The sequence below is a fragment of the Amphibalanus amphitrite genome, unplaced genomic scaffold (genome assembly GCF_019059575.1).
Source record: "Amphibalanus amphitrite isolate SeventyFive unplaced genomic scaffold, NRLGWU_Aamphi_draft 000169F_arrow, whole genome shotgun sequence".
NCBI classification, from domain to species: Eukaryota; Metazoa; Arthropoda; class Thecostraca; order Balanomorpha; family Balanidae; genus Amphibalanus; species Amphibalanus amphitrite.
Window position 1 is genome coordinate 565007 of NW_024881664.1, and position 25248 is coordinate 590254.

General features: G+C 47.5%; 1 protein-coding gene across 1 annotated transcript; it reads left to right on the forward strand.

Moving 5' to 3' along the window:
• Positions 1 to 1626: 1626 nt before the first annotated feature.
• Positions 1627 to 10891, forward strand: LOC122383667. The gene is made up of 3 exons (XM_043370334.1): positions 1627 to 1745; positions 8311 to 8817; positions 9368 to 10891. Exons 2-3 carry the CDS (start codon positions 8312 to 8314, stop codon positions 9522 to 9524), a joined length of 663 nt encoding a protein of 220 aa, XP_043226269.1. The 5' UTR covers positions 1627 to 1745; position 8311; the 3' UTR covers positions 9525 to 10891.
• The last annotated feature ends 14357 nt before the right edge of the window (positions 10892 to 25248 follow it).

Genomic DNA, 25248 nt, shown 5'->3' on the forward strand with positions numbered 1-25248 from the left:
TATGTACGGATATGTATTGGAAAGTCGCCCTTAAGGAGTACGCTTACATCGTTTGCTTATGAGGTCGGTGGTTGGAAATTGGGAGGGGCTCAGCTATTTTCTACCACGGATATGGCTTTATCACATGATGAGGAACATGCTGATAAGCGTTTTATGTGTCATAACAGCACATAAGTATTTTTAATCATTTTTCAAAAACAGCCGTTCTGCCGTATCTTTCAGTGCAAGGTGCCGTCGGTCATCCCCGACGTTACGTCACGCCGGGGATTGCCAGATTTTCCTACTAGACTTCGACGCCCCCTGTACCGCTAGTAGTTCACCTCTCGTTGTGAGAGGGAGTGAAAGGATTGTCAAGGCAGAGACTACCATCCGCCACCGTCGGCACCACACAACTCCAAGGGAGGAGGAGACTCCCGATGTGGGCCCGTGTCGGTAGCTCTGAGCTTGACTAGGATGAACGAATTACCGATCGTGGATGGTACTGATTTATTGAACAAAAATTGGCACACTATATTTCTAACAAGGCTACCTTGCATAGGTAGTTTCAGCCTCTAAATGGTAATATTACAAATTACAGTGACAGTTGGACAAAGAAAAATTACTCCACACCTGCGCTCCTAGATTACCCTCTTAAGGCGTGACAATACAACAGCTACGGTTACAAGAGATAACATATAAGGCAGAAACAATCACAAGACATAGGTGTCAATCAATCACTGACATCTGCGTGCATCAAAAGGATTTACTAGTTTACGACGCCGCCGCTGGGTTGCACACGCTACGGCGCCGTCGCTAGCAACGGAGCGCTGTTGCACCCGCTACACTACCATGCCTTACCATAAAAACATGCACCAGGTGATTCTTGTTCAATGAGAGCCACAAAACTATGAATTGTGATGTGTGATCAGTGCTCACATACGACCCTAAAACAGAACGTTGTGCATTGCAACAAATGTTTCTTGAGGATTTATGTGTCGACAACATAAAGTAAGGATCCATGATCTCATCGGATCCCTAGGCAAAACAAAGGTCCGAATCAATGCTGTCAATGGATCTGTCGACAAATGGGGAACTGGATCTATGGTCTCATCGGATCCTAGATCAGGATCCGTGGGATCAGATTCTAGATCCATTTTCTGGGATCCAATCCAATGACCCAATGATCAACTATATAGAATTGACAGGATCACATCTTTACATTAAGAATAAATGAGTAACTTCTGTTACTTGACCTTGGTGACCTGAAATTAAGTGACCATAGAGTCATTTCTTCACACACGATGCAACATTATTGGATGATAAGCTATAGCAAGTTTCCCGGCGCCGTTGCGGTTTTCTTTAAACACGCAAAACAAAAACTGGCGAGTGTGGCCAAAAAAGCCCCCTCCTACTACCAGGGAGAAGGTCAAGGGTCGAGGAGATCCACGGGTGGTAGGTTAGGCTATACAATACATACAGGGCGCTATGAGGAGTGTAGGTCTGCCGTGAACTGCTCTGAGTGACAGACATCGCTACCGTCGGTGTCCGGACGTCCGCCGGCCGCGGCCGCCGGCGGGGGGCGGGGCGCCGCGCGTCGGCAGGCGCCCGGTATACGGGTCAGGCCGCGCGCTGCGGCCGCTCAGTGTCCGACAGACTGCGCGCTGTGCCGGATCACCAGTGGAGCGCCGGGCACCGCCGGAGCGACGACGACCGACTGACCGACCGACCGACCGACCGTCTGCCGCGCCGTCCCACTCCGGCAGCAGGTCAGCCAGCCGCCGACAGAGGCGCGCTCACAGCCACCCAACCGAGCCGACTGCGGCCCGCCGCTGAATAGTAGCGGGGTTAGGTAGGGTAAGGTGCCTAATTAGCGACCCCCTTAATTTGAACCGTCATTGCTCACGCTCTGTGGGTGCCACTGTGTTACTGGCTTGATTTTCGGAGAGATCGTTCATTTTTCTATTAAAATATAGTCTTTTTCTGCCCTAATATTCACTAACTTATTTGTAGTGAGTATTTTGGCAAACCATTGCAAAAAACGCTAATAGGGAACTCTTCCCGATTAGCGACCGGGGAGGGTCGCTAATAAGTCTATGGGTTTCCCCATATTAAAAATGGCAAAAAATGCGACGCCGGAAAAGATGAAATATGATCTCAAAAAGATAACCTATACGCAAAGCACTCAATCACTCGAACAGGAACGTTTATCCAACACATTTACGTGAGTAAAAACTGATCACGTGATGCACCGAAGGCGAAAAGAAGGCGGAAACCCAAATTTTGCGGGCTATCTTGTATGATATTCGAGGTCCGCCCTGAATTCGGCATCCCTGCAGTCGGTGACGACATTTGGCATCCCCTGCCACACGTTGCAAGCTTCAGCAACACCTCATTTTCATTTCTCTCTTTTCCCCTTTCTTTCCCTTCTTGAGCTATTTGCGACCATGTCAGGCGCAAATAGGAAATATGAGTTGCGACACATTTTTAACCCGGCGGCCGCTGGGCCTCCGCGCCACCCGCCAGCCGCTGGGGGGGGGCATATAGTTGCCCCCCCTTTACTTTTCCGACGATATCGTCGCAACGCGAAGAGATAGAGAAACGAAACTTTGCACACGTATTCCTGAATACCTAGCCGAGGTTGTGTCCAAATTTGGTGTTGATCCCATTTGAAATGACGTCACAGTGACGTCAGAAGCCCAATCGTAGATTGGCGTCCCTTAGTTTCCTCACGATATATCCGACATATGAGACCGAGAATATAGGACCGATAACTGGTCAGGATATAGTTAACCGTGTACTTAGACGTGTCAGAATGACAGCAGGTGCTGTTTGCTTCATTTACCGCCGCGTTTCATGCTCAGCGACATCGGAAACGCTCCGTATTGGAAAACGACAAAACTTTATTACGTCACTGTGACGTCATCTTAAGAGCTACAACCACCAAACTTTGCTCAAATATGCGCTAGGTATTCATTTGAAGCTATGCCAAGTTTCAGCTTCGTATCTTATCCGGTTTCGGAGATATTACACCAAACGTAAAGGGGGGGCAACTTTATGCCCCCCCCCCAGCGGCTCGTGGGTTAACCGCCATGCTGTACACAGTTGAGCGATTCACTATGGGAAAACGGCAATCAATTAAAAAAGGAATGTCCATTCAGAATAAAAAAGGTGCATCATCCTAATGTGCATCGCTTTTCATCAGAGAGGGCCCAAACACACACCTTTTGGATAAGAAACTCGTCATTTTCATTTAAACTCACCTGAAACGTCCCACCAGAAACATCGACGACCGGAAAATAATTTAATTTGATAACCAAAGTATGGCTGACCTTTTGACGATGTTTTTACCCCGTTTTCTCCTGCCAGTTTTTCTGTTGGGAGGTAGGTCGCAAATCGGAAAGGGTCGCTAATTAGGCACCTTACCCTACTTGGGTGCTTGAGAAACTGTAAATTGTGTAGGTAGTGATTATAGGCATTTTAGCTTAATGACAAACACTATAACTCATGAGAAAGATTGTTGTTACTTTGAAAGACTTTTATAGGTCTGCTGTCCCACTGCATTTCTTTTCAGGCAAATACAAATGTGACCTTAGATGTCACGGTGCATTCCCCGGCGCATCTCGCCGCTCTGCTTCAGTGCTATCTGAGCTCCTATACCCACACCCATCTTCTACTTGATGACCGCCACGGAATGTGTGCGACGCAAATATGTCCGGTCCAAGAACGTCAGATGGGTTTCGCCAGCAGTAGGTCCTCGATGGCCGAGCTGATTGCTATGAAACATTGCCTGTCGCCGGCTACCCTGACCCGACAGATGATCACGAGCACGACTTCGGCGGTACCACAAGCTGCACTGCCCGCGTGCACAGGCTGACCCGTTACCATACCTCAGCAGCGGCCGGATCTTTTGCGCAGGCATTGCCATCCGATTATACCGGCCGTCAAAAGGTTAGGGAAGTGAACCATTGTCCTGTCCCGTCCGTTCTAACTTTGATAGAATTTTGTAGAAAAAAAAGAAACAGAAGCAGTTGGCGGTAGTGATTACCTAGCCCGCGAACTGCATGAAAAAGAGAGCAAAATAATCAACATTAAGGTAGGTATATTTGTTTCTGACCTGCTCCCATTAACCGAACCGAAGACTCGAAACTATGTAACTGTTTTTAAGCAACGTTTAGGCACTTACCAAACTCAGTCGCTATCTCCCAAAAGTGATATACCTAAGCATGCGCCACAGTCCTGGAAGAGTTACGTGATTAACAAGGCGAACCCCCTAAAAAAACTGAATCCCTCAACGTTTGTCTTTTATTGCCTAATTCGTATAGGTACATTTTCAGTATAGCCTAAATGCTATCGCCGTTTACTGTTGCATCCGTAAATGTCTTTTGACGGGTTTGTGTGGTGTTCCCGGCGAAACATAGCTCTGCTTCAGCCCAGCTGTGTATCATTGTTTCTATAAGAAGCCGGTCACGTGAAGTTATTACCAAATCCTGCGCAACCCTTTTGTACGCTTTAAAAGGTCATGCTCCGTTACCTACCGATCGAAAAGCTGCGACGGACTTTCTTTTGATGTAATTCATCCAGCCCATGCCGGTACTTCGACCGGCTCACGCTCTCAGCTCCGTGCCTGGATTCAGGCTGGGAGCGGGCGCGGGCAGAGCTGGCCGGCAGCAGCGGAGCACCTCTATAGGGACGCACCTATACCCGCGACGCGCGGCTGCTGCGGCGAGCTGCGCCCGGCCCCGGACAGTGACTGGTGGGTTTTCGGACGCGCGTGACTGCACCTCGGACGGAGCGCCCAACACCTTCCGTCACCAGCACAGGGCGCTCAACAGTCACACCCAGTCGGTCGAATGTCATGTTCGACGATTTTATACGGAGAACAAGGGTCGATGGCCACAGTGCACTGTGCCCAGTGTACTCGGCTTATTGAATGTTTGATGTAAGGTGTAAAATCGGACGGGGTGACTTGCGGCGTCCGTGCAGCGGCGGCAAACGCCTGCGGCTCGCGTGATTCACGTGCGCGCCTCCGTTCAGTGGAGGGCGGCGGCGCTGCCGCGGCGAAAGCGACGCGGCACCTGCGGTCTGACACAGAAACAGTGGCGGCAGTGGCGGCGGAGGCCGCGGTAGTGCGGTCTGTGGCGTCCGTGGTGCTACTGCACGCGCCAGTGCCAAGGCCGACTCTTGGACGCTGTGAGCGCGAGGAGAGGTGCTGCGTGTGGCGCCAGCCAGAGAGAGGTGAGATATTCCTCGTGAAACGTGCATGAGCTGGATTTAACTGCATAAAGTCTCAGCAGATTCATCCATCTTCTCGGTCAGTTGTAACCGCATATTTCTACGGAGGGCTATACCGGAGGGCGGAACAGTCGGTGTCCGATTCCTAGTGGATGAGATCAGTCTTCAGCCGGTGCGGAGTGACCACCATCCGTCAGCGCGCCGCAGGACGGCCGCGTGGTGCCGGCCACTCCGCAGGACGGCTACCGTTAGGCCACCATCTGAGGCGCTCCGGCAGGGTCAGGGTCCGCCCTGCGGGGGCCGGCACAGTTAGCCAGCCGGGCTCCTCGGCGGGGAGATGGCGGCCGACGCTCCACGCACCGGGCCCTGTCCGAGAGAGGCGGCGCGCGCGCGACTTGTGGACCGCCGGAAACCAGGTCACCGTCCGACAGCACGTCGCGGGCATACCGAGCAGATGGCCGGCTCTGTCACGGCTACTATCGCGGCATCGACCGCATCTCCCGAGCCGCCGTGGCACCGATAGTGCCGAGTAGCAGGACCGGGCGACACCCCAGCGGGAACGGCGTGCATCGACGGCATCGCGCGTCACCTGATCCTCAGCAGGGTCGGCGCCCGATATACATCAGTAGGACCGACATATGATCAGCAGGACAAAGTGGTGACCCAACAGGATCGGCATACCTGCATCAACGCTCAGCAGGACTCATCACCAGGCTGCAACCAAGCGTGACCACTGGCCAGTGTACCTCGAGGCTTGGATGATTGCTCAAGTGCACATGGAAGATGCTTAGGAAAAGTCCTGTAAGGTTCCCTTTGCATAAGAAAGCCTCATATAGGCGGCGAAACGGGGAGGGCACCGGGGCACCGTGTCCCCCTTTGATTTTTGCATTTTAACACTAGCACTATGGGCGTTGCATGGAAAGAATGGGACCAAAAGTCGGCAGTGCCCCCCTTAATTGAAGGTGATCCGCCACTACCATGGCTGATGGCGTTCGTATCCCCCTCTCAACAATCTTGTCCCTATCTGACAGCTATACGTAGGTGATCACCAGCCCCGCTTCTCCGTGACGTCTCGGCAGGTGACCGCGGGTAGTTCCACCTCCCCGCGCCGGTCCTCTGACCAGTGACGCCGAGTTGCCGACGACTGTGACGGCCACGCCTGATCACCCCGACCCGCAGCGGTGGCGTGTGTATCTGATGTAACGGACCCGCCACGCCTGCCGGGCCTACCGAAGGTGGCCGTGGCCTGGCCCCGTCGTGAGCAATTTACGGCCGGTGCCAGCGCCGGTGCAGGATCAAAGGCTTTCAGATGGGCCCGGAACAGACATCGATTGCTACGAATTGCTATCGGTCAGCAGGCTGTGCTGCTGCTGCTGAGATATGGAGAATGTCAGCATCTGGTGCATGCACGAGTATGTAGTGAAATATGAGGACCATTATCAGGAGATAGTGCAGTGCTGAAATCTTAGCGACAAATATCCGCAGGCGCAGACAGTAGGGTAAGGTGCCTAATTAGCGACCCCCTTAATTTGAACCGTATTGCTCACGCTCTGTGGGTGCCACTGTATTACTGGCTTGATTTTCGGAGAGATCGTTCATTTTTCTATTAAAATATAGTCATTTTCTGTCCCAATATTCACTAACTTATTTGTAGTGAGCATTTTGGCAAACCATTGCAAAAAACGCTAATAGGGAACTCTTCCCGATTAGCGACCGAGGAGGGTCGCTAATAAGTCTATGGGTTTCTCCACATTGAAAATGGCAAAAAATGCGACGCGTCAAAAGATGAAATATGATCTCAAAAAGGTAACCTATACGCAAAGCACTCAATCACTCGAACAGGAACGTTTATCCAACACATTTACGTAAGTAAAAACGGATCACGTGATGCACCGAAGGCGAAAAGAAGGCGGAAGCCGGAAACCCAAATTTTGCGGGCTATCTCGTATGATATTCGAGGTCCGCGCTGAATTCGGCACCCCTGCAGTCGGTGACGACATTTGGCATCCCCTGACACACATTGCAAGCTTCAGCAACACCTCATTTTCATTTCTCTCTTTTCCCCTTTCTTTCCCTTCTTGAGCTATTTGCGACCATGTCAGGCGCAAATAGGAAATATGAGTTGCGACACATTTTTTACCGCCATGCTGTGCAGTTGTGCACAGTTGAGCGATTCACTATGAGAAAACGGCAATCAATTGAAAAAGGAATGTCGATTCAAAATAAAAAAGGTGCATCATCCTAATGTGCATCGCTTTTCATCAGAGAGGGCACAAACACACACGTTTTGGATAAGAAACTCGTCATTTTTATTTAAACTCACCTGAAACGTCCCACCAGAAACATCGACGATCGGAAAAAATTATTTTGATAACCAAAGTATAGCTGACCTTTTGACGATGTTTTTACCCCATTTTCTCCTGCCAGTTTTTCTGTAGGGAGGTAGGTCGCAAATCGGAAAGCGGGAAAGGGTCGCTAATTAGGCACCTTACCCTAAATGATGAGAGATTTAGTACCTCATCAGTCAGGGATAGAGGTCCATGTGGCGAGAGTGAACACCAGCTGGTGAGTTTCTTCTCGCAATGAGAGGAAACACCCAGCTGGCTTCAATACTCAACTCAGACCAAAGAGCAGCCCACATACCTGAATGGGGGGGGGGGGGCAACAGAGCGAGGCCTGCTTGAAACTGATACAGAGCACGAGTCCGTTTTCGGACAAAAACAGTCATGCCTGCCCTCTAAATAACATTATCGCTACCGACGTGACTCATTTGGAACCCGCTCACCAAATCGGTCCGTTTATGCCACTTTCGTTTGATTTCTCGGTAGTAATAAGCATCAACTGCGCTCACGGTATTCACGGTGCATAATGCAGTGATCAGTTCGTTGAAACGTCCAAAAATAAAGGAGTTAACCTCGAGATAGGCGGTTGTGGTTGAATGATATACGAGTCCCTCTCTTGGATCTATGGTATGACGCCGGATGCGTCCTATTTCTGATGACTGAATAAACCATGCCAATGTGTACAGGTGTGTCGAGGTGTATGTATATGTGTGTTGTATCGTGCCGACCGGCCCTGACCTCTCCCCTCCGTCGCCAGGATGGCTGGCTGGACGCCGTGGCTGCTGTGTGCCGCGGCGCTGCTGCTGAACTCGCCCCGCGCCGCCGCCGACCGCTCGCTCTCCACCGAACCCGAGTCGGAGGAGGTGGAGCCGCGCTTCCTCTTCGGACCCAACTACAGCGCCGGCAAGTTCAACACGACGGTGGCGTTCACGCTGCCGCTCTTCGCGTTCAGCATCCCGTCGCTGGCCGAGATCTCGTTCGGCACGCTGGACACGGCCGCCGTGGTGTCGCTGGCCTTCCTGGCCGTGCTCACCGTGCTCGTACTGTTTGTCATCCCGCTGCTCGGCTACGTGCCGGCCACCGACCGACAGGGCCTCGACGACGACGCCTACGTGCCCACCGAGCTGACCGACCTGGTGTACAGCGCGCTGGACGAGATGCGCTCCGTCACCGGAGACGAGTGCACGCAGAAGACTGCCTGCGAGGTGTGGCGCAACCCGCACAAATTCGGCTACCTGGCGTCACCCATCCAGATGCTCTACCCGTGAGTAGCTAAGGCGTTGCATTGTTCAGTATGTTGATTAACCGAACGACTCGCTGGATGCATTGATCATTGCTGCCACTTGCGACACATTTATTGTAGGCCAGCACAGACTCTGTCATCCAGTCTCGGTCCACAATCAGGCTGCCTAAGTAAGACACGCATGCCATTGAGTGAAATGGTTCGGTTCCTTTCAACCGGCGCACCCCGCTATCAAAATTATTCTGTTTTTGAGCGTTACTGTAGTCATATTCAAACGAGCATTTGTACACTGAGGTCAGTATGTAGCATGGCGGGATGCTTGTGGTTACCTAAGCTGTGGAACTCAGGTGAACTCGTTGAAATGATACGCGGTAATGGAAGGATACCTATACGTAACAGTACGTCATCATCGTACAATTCGCGGTCAAGGGAGGTCAATGCTCCAGAAATGAAAACATCACAGCAAAAATATGGCGATTTGTTGGATGAGATTCCAAAACTGCAATGTGTGTCACCCGACCCTATGCGCACGAGTAATGGTGTAGACTCTGTGTTCCTCCCTTGTCGGCAGGCCGGATGGCTACCCCGGACCTCGTCAGAAGGCCGCGCTCTTCGGACTCACCAACAAACAGACCGAGTGCCGGGAACAGTACAGCTGCGACCTCTCGCTGATGGACATCATGTTGTACATCTCCAAGTTCGTCAGCATAGAGGCGCCCTCGTTCTGATGAGGGGCAGGGCTGAAGTCCGACACCGCCGGCCTATGACGGCAGGCGGGTACAGGCAGGGACACGGCAGCGCCTCAGTCGCCGACCAGCAAATACTCATAGCGCCGTGCGTCGCAGAGGCGTCAGCAAAGCGCTCCTTATCGTCTCTTTGGCCGCATCGGAATGGCGCAAGCATTACATTACGTTGTGTTCAAATGTCTTAGGCTATAGGGCTGGGGACAAAGGTACTGGAATGGGACGAGATTATCCAATAATCAAAAGCAGATAGAAAAAGCCACTTGTAGGTAGCTGCCAACTGCAGGTAATTGTTCGTAATTATGCCAACGCCAGTTTTTAACGTTTCGATAGTTACATCAGAGCGAGGAAGCAATTTTCTTATCAAGACCACATTATACCGCATCAGCTGTTTCTATTAGATAATACCAATGTAAAAACCGCAAATTTAACACTGACCATAACATCACGATCGTACTTATCGGTTGTGCTAGTGAATATGAGCACGACCACAGAAACGTGCAGTGTTTTGAGGAGGACTGAGACCCGCACGGAAAGGGTGGTCCTGCTGCGGCCTCGTCAGAGGTCTGCTCTACAGAACTCGGTTACCGCCGGTGGGTGATCTTTGTCCCACTGCTGAACGCCGAACGACGTAAATCTTGCGCCAGCCAACAGAGGGCATCAGCCGCAGGGCCTGGTATGTGGTACTGTGGACTGCGCTGTGAGAACGGCATGAGTGTGCAGCCGCTCCCGTCGGACGAGGTCTGGTGACGTACTGCTTATTTTAAATATTCACGCTTACTAGTCTTAGAAAGTGAACAAGTATTTAAAAACAAATTTGTAACATCAAGACCTAACGTTTTTTTTTCTCGAAATATCTAGGACCTTCTACGTGCGATGCGGTTCAAGTTTGTGGCATTGTGTACTTCAGGGCATACACTAGCATTACAAGGTAGTGCGCTAAGTGATAGGGCTCACCAATACTACTCTACACTTCTACAGACGTGAACAAGTACTTTGTAAGGCATTCCCAGCCATGGGCAACGTTAAACAATGTTAAACTAACATCCACTGTAAGTTGTAATGAAACGTTTGCTTGTTGTTGGACATGTGCGCGTGTGCCGTCATTATTTGAGCATTGCGCGTGCATGCATTGTTTTTATTGTTAATTTATTGAACAAAGCCCACAGGCGCCGGGCCTGAAAGGGCTTTGTAATATCGATGAGCATTAGGTATGTGTTGAATTAAAGATGAGTGCAGTATCGTGTGTGCGTGTGTGCGTGTGTTTGTGCATGCATTGTCCATGGATAGATTTCCCTGTCTGTGATGAGCATGTAATAAACTGAACGTGGCCATGTGTCACTGGCCGATTAGATCCGCGTGATCTATAAGAAATACATGCGGCGAAGCGAATGGTGGGGAGTTCCGCTAGGCTAGCTTATCCATCGCTGTGCCTCGCAGATGTCAACGGTTCTCGATGGAACAAGGGATGCAGGGTATTAAAAAGGTATCGTATAACAGCGCATATGCTTGTATTCTTTCGCGAAGCCTTAGCTCAATTAGGCGCCAGACGTCGAGGGATTGGAAGGAATGGGGGTCACCAATCCCCTTTCTCGACTCCTTTCGACGTTTTCGCCATCTATTTACCCAAACTATGTAGTGCACGCTAACAACGTGCACTGCTATTGGTGAGGAATGGAACCAATGACCTACATAATATAGGACGCCATTTAATTGCGTCCCAGAAAAGCTATTTCTGGCACCTAAAAGCTGATTCGCCCCAAAATTGGTCCTCAGCACCTATTTGGTGGATACCAGCACCAATCATGGAAAATGACCTTAATTAGCTGTTTCTGGCACCTATTCATCGGTACGCCTTATTCTTTTTTCTGAATCTGGCACCTAAATGCTGAGCGTAGCACCAATCTAGTAGAAAAATGAACTACTGGCTGGTAGAATCATGTTGTTCTGGTATAATGACCCCTGGAGTCTAGCCTAAAGGTTGCCAGTGCAGCTACACTCTAAGACAGTCCCGTAGTGATCTCAGCATTGTATATGACGTTTAAGTAAGCAAATAATATTAATTTGTTTGAAAAAAAAACGATTTCATTTAAATATTTAAAAGCATTCATTTGTAATGCTTAAAGGGAAACATTTTTGTGAGTAATTGTCTCGATTTTGACCATTAAAACGGGTATTGTATTTTTTGACGTCATCAAATAGCTCCAAAAAAGAAATGTAATGTTTTCACTCCGTTCAAGGCCGCTGAAGAAACGCGGGATCTTGCGTGGGACATTGTCCGTTGTTTGCCGCGCAGAGTTGTGCCGTGGTTGTGCCTTTTTCATCCGTTTCTTACGTATGGCATATGTGTGCATGAAGCTTTGATTTTGTTTTTGGTTATTGTGTGGCCGGTCAGTCCAAGGCCATATGGTCAGTCAAACTCAAACGCCCCTGTAGAAACCGGATGCTGCGTTTGATCGAGATGGAGTCAGACGATGATTGCAGAAAGCTAATAATATTGAAAAGAAGGCCGGTTGTGTGGCATGTCTGTTCAGAGTTGACATTTTGCTTTACTCCAGTTTATGACCTGAGAGCCTGGCTGGAAGTGACGGATCCAAACTTGTCACGTTAAAATGGCTGAGGGTGCAATAATCTCTAGTCTCTACATAGCGGGCTGGTATAGGAGCGTCTTGCTATGCTGCACCATAGCTGGCTAGTGATTCTCTTTTGGCTAGAAATGGCATTAATCATTATCTCCACTGGCGAAAATGGCACTTGACATCACCGAATGCAACGTTCATGTTGTTAGGATACATAAAATCAGGAAGATTACGCGAATTAGGTAGGCAAACGAGGAATAAAATAGGTGCTGGATGTTTTGGTTTTGGTGCTGAATCAGCAACAGCAAATACGGAGTTCAACTAGACGATCTGGCAACTTTAGGCTGTGTGGAAGCAATTAGGTGCCAGATTCAGATATTAGGGTCGAATAAGCATTTTGGGGCTGATCAGCAATTAGGTGCCAGAAACAGCTTTTTAGGGACCAGAAACAAATATTCCCCCATAATATATATTTAATCGGACCGCCTCCTCGGTATACCAGGTATTATTCGGTGTGCCTAGCCAAGGGTGTTTTAAATAATGCCCGAACGGAGTGAGGGCATTATTTTTCCTAAAATATTAACCGAACGAAGTGAGGTTAATATTTTCAAAAATAACACGAATGAAATGAGTGTTATTTTTGTATTTAATGCACGAGCCTGGGAGTGCATTAAATATAAACACCCTTGGCAAGGCACACCGAATAATGCCTGGTGTACCGAGGAGGCGGTCCGATTATGCATTTATTATAACGACTTTGCGCCGTTCGTCGCTCAGCTCGTCTGTTTAAAAGGGCTACATGGAGGGATTGGGAAAAGAAACAGGGCTTGGTTTTGTTTTCGGGGAACATTTGTTTATAACGAAGTGTGTATTGTTTATTCAAATTAATAGCGCCAATAAGGAAATGCAGTAGTGGAATAAGTGGACTGTGCAATGTCTCGCTCAGTCTCTTATATTAATATGCAGGCCCTCTTGCAGCACTTGTAAAGAACTTATGCACCCAGGGCCGCCTTCTGTGAGAACCTTCTACTGAAAACGCGTATTTACAAGCTCTGATCTATTCCATCATCTCTGTATCATGTGTGCCTGGGTATACCTACCAGACACTTGGCCTGCGCTGCGCCTATCACGATAAGTGGCTACAGCCCATTCTGGGTCTTCCTTGTGTTGGTTGGAACACCTTCTGCTTCTCTGTTCGCCAGCTCTTGGGAGAGCAAACTGTAGTCTTTTCTCGCTGTCTGTACCATTCGTATCCATTTTCTGTCCCACCTTCTAAAATGTTGTTAAAACCAGTTAAATTGTGCCCGACTTTATAGATTGGATGACCAGGAACACGGTTCTGGCATTTATTTTTCATTAAACATCTTAGGCTTCCCATATTCCAAACACAAACTTTCAAATATGTGACGTCACAGCCCAAAATTACCTCCTTCCCCAGGCCACATTACTGTCATAAAGCTGATTCTTTTTACTCTGTAGGCACCACAACAAAGTTCAGACCAAGTTTTAAGCGATTTTTCAACGAACAAACCCATTTAAATCAGAATGACTAAACGAGGTGACGTCACACTAACGGTCGCTCCATGTTGAAGATAGGGCCTTATGCAAGGCCCATTTTCAAATGAAGGGAACGAATTTCTTCAACACCAAGAGGCCGCGGGGGTTGCAACCTAGATAGATAGTGGTTTCTGAACCTCGCCGCAAACTTGGCTATCTCAACTCAAACCCCATGTTAAAGGTGGGATAGTCCCTTTAATGAGCATCACCTTTGAGTGATCGGACAAAGCAGTGGGACTATCAGATTTCAAAAAATTAAGAAGGCGTCTCAAAGCTCTCTCTGAATTTGATTTAGCTCTGTGTTGCCTTCGGTGCACTTAACATTCAACATTCAATCTCAATGCAGGCCAATACGGGCCAATATTCATTTGTTTTCAGCGAGCAGCTTCTTGTGAAACCATTCGGGCTCCACCACGGAAAGAAAACGTCTGATTAACCCGCGCCCTGATGGGGGGGGCCATTTTGGTCCCCCCTGTGGTTTTTCTTGAATAGCGAGAAAACGGCGGCGCGCAGCGCCGCCAAATTTTGGGTACCTTACCGGGCATCAATTTAACACCTTCACACAAAATTTCAAGTCACAGGTCACCTCAGGTCAGGAGTTATTGAGGTCAAACTGAGGTGATGTTCGAGCAAAAATGAGCAAAAAACATGACATCTTGAAACGCTCACCAATTCTACAGTTAGCAAGCAATTTTAAAGTTTTTTATGTGGTTGTGTAGAGAAAAGACGGCGCTACAAAACTGCTATCTCGGATTTTCAAAATTTCAGGATTTTGACCCCCAAAAATAAAAAAAAATTGATTTTTTTAGAAAAACTCAAAAAATTTCCAAATTTTTTTCGAATTTCGAAAAAACCGGAATATATGTGATAGTCCCTACGCTCTTCGATATAGGGTAAGGTGCCTAATTAGCGACCCTTTCCGATTTGCGACCTACCACCCTACAGAAAAACTGGCAGGAGAAAACGGGGGAGAAAACATCGTCAAAAAGTCAGCCATACTTTGGTTAGCAAATTAAATTATTTTTCGGTCGTCGATGTTTCTGGTGGGACGTTTCAGGTGAGTTTAAATAAAAATGACGAGTTTCTTATCCAAAACGTGTGTGTTTGGGCCCTCTCTGATGAAAAGCGATGCACATTAGGATGATGCACCTTTTTTTATTCTGAATCGACATTCCTTTTTCAATTGATTGCCGTTTTCCCATAGTGAATCGCTCAACTGTGCACAGCATGGCGGTTAAAAATGTGTCGCAACTCATATTTCCTATTTGCGCCTGACATGGTCGCAAATAGCTCAAGAAGGGAAAGAAAGGGGAAAAGAGAGAAATGAAAATGAGATGTTGCTGAAGCTTGCAATGTGTGGCAGGGGATGCCAAATGTCGTCACAGACTGCAGGGGTGCCGAGTTCAGCGCGGACCTCGAATATCATACGAGATAGCCCGCAAAATTTGGGTTTCCGCCTTCTTTTCGCCTTCAGTGCATCACGTGATCAGTTTTTTCTTACGGAAATGTGTTGGATACACGTGCATGTTCGAGTGATTGAGTGCTTTGCGTATAGGTTACCTTTTTGAGATCATATTTCATCTTTTCAGGCGTCGCATTTTTTGCCATTTTTAATATGGGGAAACCCATAGACTTATTAGCGACCCTCCCCGGTCGCTAATCGGGAAGAGTTCCCTATTAGCGTTTTTTGCAATGGTTTGCCAAAATGCACACTAGAAATAAGTTAGCGAATATTGGGGCAGAAAATGACTATATTTTAATAGAAACCCAGCTAACAATTTGCCGTTGTTACAACGTCGTTTAAACGTTGTCAAATGGTTACCACAACGTCCCGATTTATCGTTGTGACAACGTAATTTTGTAGACTCCAGACAACGGCGTGACAACGTCATCCGACCATGCATTTGAATGTCATCACAACGTTTCTGTAACGTGGCCGTGACGTCCCAAAACTGTTCTTACAACGTCCCGCCAACGTTATGAAATGTTTTCTGTAACGTACCAACAGTGTTTCTGGAACGTTGTCACCACGTTTCCGCAACGTGACTACAAGGAGTATAGAACGCTTTGGCAACGTCTCTGCGACGTTTTTTATCACGTGCGCACCACGTTGTCGCTACTTCGCATTGCCGTCCCTGCGACCCTGAGTACATAAACGTCCTAAACATTTTCGCAACGCCCTCTCAACGTGTTCGCAACATACTCAGAATGTGTTTCCGACGCTCTCTTCCCGTTCTCTAGACTTGTAAAAAAGACATGTAAGAAGTGTATATTTCAATACATTATACAGGTCAATTTACAACAAACAAACAAAACGACGGCGGCGGCATCGGTGATGGGGCATGGGGCCCAGGGGCGCCCCCATGGGGGCGTGGGACGGAATTGGGTTCTACCGGCTCTGACGCTAGCCGCTAGCACGCCAGAACTGGTGGAAGTTCACTTCTTTACTAACCCTCGCTGGGAGGATCACTCGGCGGACCGTTAGGCACCGGCTCATTTGCGGCCTCGATGTCCCTAGGCAGCTGGCAGTGCCTGACTAGACGGTCTGCGCACCCCCCGTTCCGGTCGCAGCTTCCGGACAGCCACTTCGCTACCGCATTGCCGACAGTAGGCCTGCCGCAAGGCGCGCTGACGAGTTGCAGGACGTCTGCGGGAAGACATGAGGGAAAATCAGACATTCAATTCATGAAAAAATCACAAAAATACCTGCACCACTTTCCGTAACAGTGCGACAGGCTAGATCAAACTGAAACATGTCAACACCTTAGAGGCTAGAGCTACAATGAACTATAGCCTAGACCGCACGATATTACAAGGCACAATCTTGCAAATGCTACTCGTAAATGGTACTTTGACTTACCAGTCAAAACAACAATCGCATCAAACGCAGACAACTGGCGCTATCTTTCATCTTCCAGCTATCTCAGCCGCGCCCGCCGCCGGCCCTCACTGCTCGCTCGCGCCGCGTAGACTGCGGCTCGGCCGGCTGGCTCTGAACGCCGGCCGGTGACACTGACGTCACGGCCCCTCAGGCGAGGTCAGGGCGCGAGCCACCGTTCGCCTGAGTGGCGGCCCGCGTGGCTTGCTGGCAGCCGCGGATAACAGCCGCGTTTACATAGGGATAGTTGCAAGCCTCTAGCTCCGCCTGTGATGTTGCAAAACATGCCAATGACGCTTTGCAATTTACACATGTTATATATATATATATATATATATATATATATATATATATATATATATATATATATATATATATATATATATATATATATATATATATATATATATATATTAGAGAGAGATAGAGAGAGAAAGGTATCAGAATTTACTTGTAAAAACACCGCTAATTATTCAGTACCTATAATGTCAAGGTTGTGAAAAACCGTTTTAACAACGTGTTGGCGACCACCAGCTGACAACGTGAACAGTCCAAGTGTTAAAATATGTCAAATTTAACTTAACGATGAAAACTGAATATGCGCATTGAAAGTCAAAGGAAATGCATTATATGGCCATATATGTCACCATGCATTATCAAAATATAATGCTGCAAGTGCGCGGTTGCTGCAACGTACCAATAAAACGTTGTCACGACGTTTTACCACGACTTTCGGACCAAACCATGGCTTCACAACGTTCAGAACGTTGCTACAACGTAATTAAAACGTAATTTCGCAACTTACCGAAACACGACGTTGTGACAACGTTGTAGTAACGTTTCCTGTTAGCTGGGAAAATAAACGATCTCTCCGACAATCAAGCCAGTAATACAGTGGCACCCACAGAGCGTGAGCAATGACGGTTCAAATTAAGGGGGTCGCTAATTAGGCACCTTACCCTACATACCAAATTTTAGATCGATACCTCTTTTTTTGGCCAAGTTATAGCAAAAAACTGTTAAAAATTGATGACGTCAAATTTTTGAACTCAATTTTTAGCAATTCTAGACCTCGTAGCGCTAAACGGAGACCACCATTGAACTCCCCGTGACGAGCTGCATCGAATTGATACCCATTTTATGCAAAAATATCAACTTTGAAATTTGACCTAATTTGACCTGACCTTGACCTGACCTTGACCTGACCTTGACCTGACCTTGACCAAAACGTGACCTAAGCTGGCCCTAAAGTCTGTCTGACCCACATAATCGCATTTGTCATGTAAAATGGACCATAAAACATGTATCACACGACACTTTCATATTGTGACCCCCCAGTGACCTGACCTCTGTGACCTGACCTGGTATCAGTGACCTCAAATAGCAAAATATGTGTTTGAAGAACATTTCTCCACCGATGATTTTCAATGAAATGCATTTTACTCGATTTTACAACGCATTTCTTGAAATGCCTGTAAACGGTGAAAATTCGACCTTTGACCTGACCTGTGACGTCATCGGTTTGACCGAGGTCAATGAAATTGGGTCACAAGGTAGTTCCCCGTTGGGGCTATCCAACACCGTTTACCGCTTGTCGCTATGTTGCGTGGTTCTCGAGATCTGAGGGGGGGCCAAAATGCCCCCCCCCATCAGACCGCGTTGCTCGGCAGACCCCATCTGGGCGCGGGTTAACAATATTATTCCCGGGATTAATTTCTGTTATACCGACGTTTTACTTCAAGGTAGTGTGCCAGCTTTCCTGGACCGTATGGAGTTAATGGCCCAGATAAGGAGAACCGGATTTTTAGAACTTATCCATACCTTCAAAACTCATGGAAACGTCTTAAATTCTTCAAATTTTGAGTACCCCAGTGCAAAATTCGCCCCGACAGGTTGTCGGTCGTACCCCAACCACATTTCACACCACTATGAACAATAAATGCACACACTGAAATCGCTATTACCGATAGGCTCATCCAATCAAGTTTCGATAAACCCGTTCATCATCATCTCCTGCGGTTTCGAACACGCCTGTTAGGTGGTGCGGTAGACCGCGCCCAAAGCCAGGGCCCCGGTAACGTGAGGTAGCCGGGTCGGGGCAGCGTGCGCTGACCCAAGCCGGGGCCGCGCGTCCTCCCGGTGTCATGTGATAGCCCGGGGCTGCCCGCGGGGATGCGGTAGACCGCGCCCAAAGCCGCGGCCCGGCTTGGGTCAGCGCACGCTGCCCCGACTCGGCTACCTCACGTTACCGGGGCCCTGGCTTTGGGCGCGGTGGTGGTGCGTCGGGCCGCGCGCTCTGACTTCGGCCAAGAAAAATGCGTCAGCTGATCATTGTCATTTCTGCCACTTTCATGTGGTGAGATGGGGTCATAACTTTAGAGACGGCTGTTTCATATCAATTATTTTACATAAAATCATATTTCCAACCATAAATTAATGTTCGACAGCCAAATTAAAGAAACAATACCAATACAGGCTTACAGTTTAAATTCGACATTGTGTTGTCTACGATTAGACAGCTGATAACTCATTCCCGTACGTCGTAACTCTATAATGACCTTTGCTTATTGTCACATGTGCGCCGCATTCGTGATTGTTGCCGACGCCTGTTTGCAGGTCAGCCCACTACAGTTGTTATACCTACATATCGAAAAACCGATAAACTTTTAGGCGAAAAAAAGCACTATTTTAGGCCCATTTTTGATTTTTTTTTGCGATATTAGGTAAAAACAGAAGCTCCTTATCCTAGGAAAAATAAAATGGGAAATCATTCAAAGGTGGCACACTACCTTTAAAAAACTGAAATCACGCGCGCGTTTAGAGACAGCCCTCCGATGCTGCAAAAATTACTCGTGCTATCAAGATTTAACCATACTTTTTAACATGCGTGAACGGCGCAAAGTCGTTATAATCCGGTTTAACGAATACGCTCAGATCCAAGGGAGAGGCAATTAATGAAATTATTCCAACATCATGAGACCTATTTATTTCACCCTCGCCGGCCGAGGGAAGGGAGAGGGGGGAAGGTACCGCCTCTCCTATGCGTTTTTTTCGCGATATCTCCAAACGCGCCGGTGACAGAGAGCTGAAACTTGGCATACCTGACCTTTGATTCAAGCCGGATCTTGTGACACCAACTGCAATTTTAGGTCAGGACAGGTCACTCACCTATGACGTCATAAGTGAACCTCTGCACGGTCCTCAGATGTCGCAATTTAGCAACGCCCTCAGTGCCAGAGGAACTTTTACAGGGAGATGAAATTTACATGAGTATCTTCTAGAGGTCTCACAACGTGTATATCTCTGACTTTTCCTAAAGGTCACATGAGGTCATGTCGGTCACGTGATCTCCTCTTCACCATTATAAGTCAATGGTGAAAAATGAAAACTGCTATTTGGCGCCGGGAATGATCTCAAACAACCTCAAGCACACGGAATCGTGATTTCATGCACACCTTGCAAGATCCGACGCTTCAATTTTGCAGTGTTGAACTTGCATGATGCCATTTATGATGTCACTAGGGTCATAAGAGTTGTTTGTCAATAACTCCCGATCAAAGTGAGCTAGCGAAACGGGAAAGACCCCAATGGACTCAGGAAGACTTGCCGAAGCGAATGATATGCGATATGACCTCATTCGACCAACTTCGTGACCTGGGGGCTGACCTGACCTTGACCTCACCCGAACAAAAAAGTATAGGTAAGTATGTACCATTCGACGTGCCTTAGCGAGGCGAACACGATGATGCCAAAGTCGCGGTGCTGCAACCTTTTTACGATGTTATTTATAAAAAAACGAGCCCGTGCATTGGGCCACTTCACCTCGCCTCAGAGGTCATCGGTTGACCTGAGACCTTAAAATCGGGTACCAGTCGTTGCGTCTCGTAACGGCGCACACGTTCGTTTTTTCTCGCGAGGCTCATAGGTCCATCAGGCGAGGGGGTCGTACCCCCATTGGCCCCCCTCGGTATGTAAAAACCCCTCGGTATGTAGAAAACCAATAAGTCCGGGAAGGGTTCAGAAATCGCAGAAAATCATGCTTACGCTGTAGGTATTTAATATTGACCCAACGACAATGTCGCTAACCGGACTTCGTCAGTGTAGGCTTCTTGATCCCAAGAGTGCAAGGGCTAATAAAATCTAACATTTCTTTCATAAATACGAGCATGGGCGCCTTATCTACCCTGGGCGTCTGATACCGGTCTAGTACCGTCCTTCTCTCATGCCGGGATAAGAAATTGGCTACCAAGTAGATAAAACCCAATTATGCGTCGCTTTCTTTTCGAAATAGGTTGATCTGTTTTCTTGTAAATGATGTCACAACTCACACTCATGTGTTTTTAACCTGAACGCGACACAACGCCATTGAAAACAGAATTAGTGGCACGAATAGATACAACTTTTGTTGGATTCTTTTTATTGCTAATCGATGTTTTCATGTATTTATTTATTTATGCTATCTTTACAAACATTGTCCTATGTCGCCAAACTACGCTGTTACCCGGCAGTTGCTGGGGTATTTCGCCACCCGCCTATTGCTGGGGGGGGGGGGGGGGCGTTAACCCGCGCCCCAGTGGCGGTCTCCGTCAACTTCGCCCTAGTGGGGGGGGGGGGGCATATGTTACCACCCACCTCTAACTCAAAAACTAAGAGGGCTAGAAAGACGCGGTAAAAAGCAGTCGATAGCTCTCAATGCGTACGTTTGAAAGTGTTTCAGTCATTTTTCATCTTAGAGCAATATTGGGGTCACCAGAGGTCATCAAAGGTCAAAATCTGCCAATGGTCATTATATTTTTCAGAAAGCATGCCGTTATCTCAGGAACTATGGTAGCTAGAAAAACGCATGGAAAAGCAATCGATAGCTCTTGGACTCTTCTTTTGAAAAGGTCATTATCAAAATTGATCTCAGGTCACGGGTTTAGCCTCCAGGGGGCAAAAACTCCAAAAATAGCTGATTTTACGAAAAGTGTTTTTTGACAATAACTTTCGACAACAAAAAGCCACGACATTTCTATTGCCAGAATCGTGTTCCTCTCGCCGAGACGCGTCGAATGAACTATAATTTGACCTTGAAAGGTCAACTTGAAAATTAGACCTCAGGTCAAGGTCATGACCTGACCGGAAAAGGTTATGTTGCATATCAGTCGATGCGTCTCGGTAAGACAAACACAATGAGACCATCCCCAGCGTTCTATCTCTTTCCAATCGCGAGTTATTGGCAAAAATCTGTTTGTAGCCTCAAATGACCTCGGATGACCTTTCTAGAGGCTATCAGCAAAAATGACACCCTGGTCATCACGGGTGGTCCAAATCATTGTGATTCTGAAATATTTGGACTGTTCCTATGCGTACACACGGATCTAGAGGCATTTTCATTTTTCTCCCTTGACTTGTAATGGAAAGGTCACTCCACTGACCTGACCTAAGGTCACGGACATAAAAAATCCGAGATATACAAATTGTAGGCGCCCATAACATCATGCACTCCACCAAGTTAAAAACCTTTCTGACAAACACTACAGGCTGGACATGATTGCAAACTTTTTTTTTAGGCTTGGTCAGTTAACCCTATTAGCCCTCGCCCGCACATGCTATTTTCCCATCCTAGAACGCACATGGGGGGGGGGGGGTGGTTGCCACCCCCCCCGCGCCATTTCGTTCCTGTTGGAGATAGAGCTTAGCAGTAAAGACCAAAAAGATTCTTTGGGAAGAGACGAATCCAATGATACCCAGTTTTACCTTCTCAGGTCAGTCATTGACCTTCCAGGTCAGGTCAAACAAAAAAATATTGCTGTTTTGGGTCACCGTTGGATATCAAGTGCGCTGCTTATCAAATACCGATGACGATGCTGTTTTCTGGTGCCAAGCCAGCTAGAACCTCATTGCCACACTACCCGACCAGAATTTTGCTGCTGAGGTCATTTCAGGTCAAGTTAGGTCAAGGTCAATTATATGTGTTTGTATGTCTGTGTGTGTCTGTGTGTATACTGATGTGTGCACCGATTGTTTTTGGGTCCATATTACATGAAATCATGATCTGAGAAGCTTTTACCAAAAATGCAGTCAAAAAACTTCACAAAAAGTAAATTCAGCTTGCCTAAAACGCAATTATCTTAGATGACCTAGGTTGACCTTGACCCTGACCTTGACCCCTGTACATCGTCGAACAACATGTTTCATGATAGGTGGGAGGTAAGACTGGCAAAAAGGCCGAAATCAGGGTGTCAAAAGCTCACAAGGCCCATGGCAAGCGAAAGATGTTGAGAATTGGCCATTTGGGTCATGACATGACCTGAAAAACAAGGTCATATCTCCGAAACCAAAAATCACAGAAACTTGAAATTTTCAGTGGACATCAAGAAAGGATAGACGAGCAGCTATACGAAAAATCAGCCTTCTAGCTCTAAAAATGTTGAGTGCAGAGCGGAAAGACTACCTGGGGGGGGGGGGTGGCAACCACCCCCCCCCCCCCATGTGCGGGCGAGGGTTAGTGGCAGGGGGGGTTGTTTTTATCCACCCCTCAGGTTTTTCGGGAATATCTCCGAAACCGCTGAAGCTACGATGCTGAAATTTTCTGACTTTTCCTAAAACTAAATTGGGCACATTCCCTGAAAATTTCAAGTTCATAACTTTACCAGGGGCGGCTCCAGAGCACTGGGAATTGGGGGTCCTATTCGTGAAGCGAGTCATTTGGGCGAAGATCACGATGCTGCACCAGTTTTACGAACAGTGAATGAAAGGTATTATGTGATAACATATACAAAGTTATTGTGCATCCTCTTTTGACACGTTTTTGCTATAATAGGCGGATCCAGGCGTCCAAAAAGGGGGGTTATTTTTTACCTCCCAACATAGGTGCCCTGACACCGCCTATGCATGACCAATACAATTTTAGTCGTTCTCTCATAAGAAAACTGTAACATAACAAGACCATTGCCACCCTTTTTAGAAACAGTACCAACAAAAACCTTATTTACTATACTTTTTGTGTACCCCCAATCTCAATGATCTGTATCCGCCTATGATTTTTGAAAATGCATATTTTTAGGATCCATGTGAATTCCTGGTTCATTCTCTATCGATCGGCAAAAGTTGCGCTAAGATTGGTTCAGAAACCTGGCCGTGATAAACAGTCTAAAATGTATCTGCAATTTGCCCTTTTTTACCCCCCTCTACCCCCCTATTGACATTTAATTTTATTTTTTTTTAGAAATGTAGATCTCGTTGAGCCAAATCGAATGCCGTTTGAATTTTGAAAATCGGCCCGTTAGATCTCGAGATATCAAGGGGGGGTCGTAAACAGCCCCCCCTGCCACTAATATGGGGTAGCCAGGAGCCTGCCACTAATAGGGTTAACTTGACCTGGTGACCTGACCTGACATGACCTGGGGTCAAAATTTTACACATTGTTCAAAATTGATGTACCAAAAGCTACCCCAAGCGGCGCCGCGGTTTTTTATTTACACGCAAAAAACGCGACAGGGTGGTAACATATGCCCCCCCCCCCACTGCACTGGGGCGAAGGTTAAACGCCCCCAGCCGATAACTCGAGAACCAATAGGCGCAGCGAAACGCACGAGGCTGCAAACGAAAGAACACGACGAGACAATGTGACTTTAAATTTGATTTTTGAGGTCACAGGTCGGTTCAAGGTCAGGTCAAACACCTGAACTCGGGCTTTCAGTAGCATGGACTTCAGAACCTCGAAATGGGCGTCTCTCCTCGTCATAAGCTCTGTCAAAACGGTGCACAAGCCATCATATAAGGCCTACAAGAGTGTCAGATCCATGTAGGGGTCGGTCAAGCATAGGTCAGGGTCAAGGTCAGGTCAACCAGGTAGGCTAATATCCCCGAAAATCAAAACTGATATTCGCAGCCTATGACACATGATTTATGGGAAATTTTAGGCGTAGAACACCATGGTGACATTTATTTTATCTTATGTGTACGTGTTTGGCTCAAAAAGTTCAATATAAAGGGACCCTCCCACCTTTGAAAAAAGTTAATGAATTGGCATGAAAGTGATGTCGCTCGGTTCAGAAAGAGCAAAAACGAATATCCACCAAATTTCTTCGAAAAATATTCACCGGTTTTCAAGATATTAGACTTTTACTTTTGTTTACTTTTTGGGATCTCCGCTGTTCCTAGCGCCTTTATTTGAAAGTGCGGCACTTGCTGCGCGCAAAGCAGCATATACCACCCGGCGCGCTACCAAACGTTTAAGTAAAAGATTTAAAATCGTTAGATCGGCACTGACGTCACACATTCAGAGGGGGCATTCTAATGCATTAGCCACTCTGAATCCAACATGCCGTAACTTTGAAATTAGATATTTCCGACTTGAGGCATTTATCGGTCATGTGAGTGCTCAAACCCGTAAGTAAAAGCCAGGGACCCCATTTTGGCTATCTCACTTCAAAACTAATGTTAACCTTCCAGGCGGTGGGTGGGTGGGTGGGGGGTAATCTCGGTGGGTGGGGGGCATTTTTTGCCCCCCCCCTTTAGTTTTTTCGATATATCTCGAGAACTGCTGCCCGATCGTCACCAAACTTTCAGTACCCTCGCGTGAATAGCTATTGCACATTGTGACCAAAAATGTTTCCAACGGCTATGATAGGTTGGACGCTAATAACGTCAGAGTGCCATTTTCGACCCAAAAAAAAGGTTTCGCGAGAAGAGCTGTCAGGCCTACAGC

Coding starts and splice junctions, on each gene's coding strand:
- LOC122383667 (XM_043370334.1), top strand. CDS start 8,312: ATGGCTGGCTGGACGCCGTGGCTGCTGTGTGCCGCGGCGCTGCTGCTG. Junction 8,818..9,367: donor CCCATCCAGATGCTCTACCC/GTGAGTAGCTAA, acceptor CCTTGTCGGCAG/GCCGGATGGCTACCCCGGAC.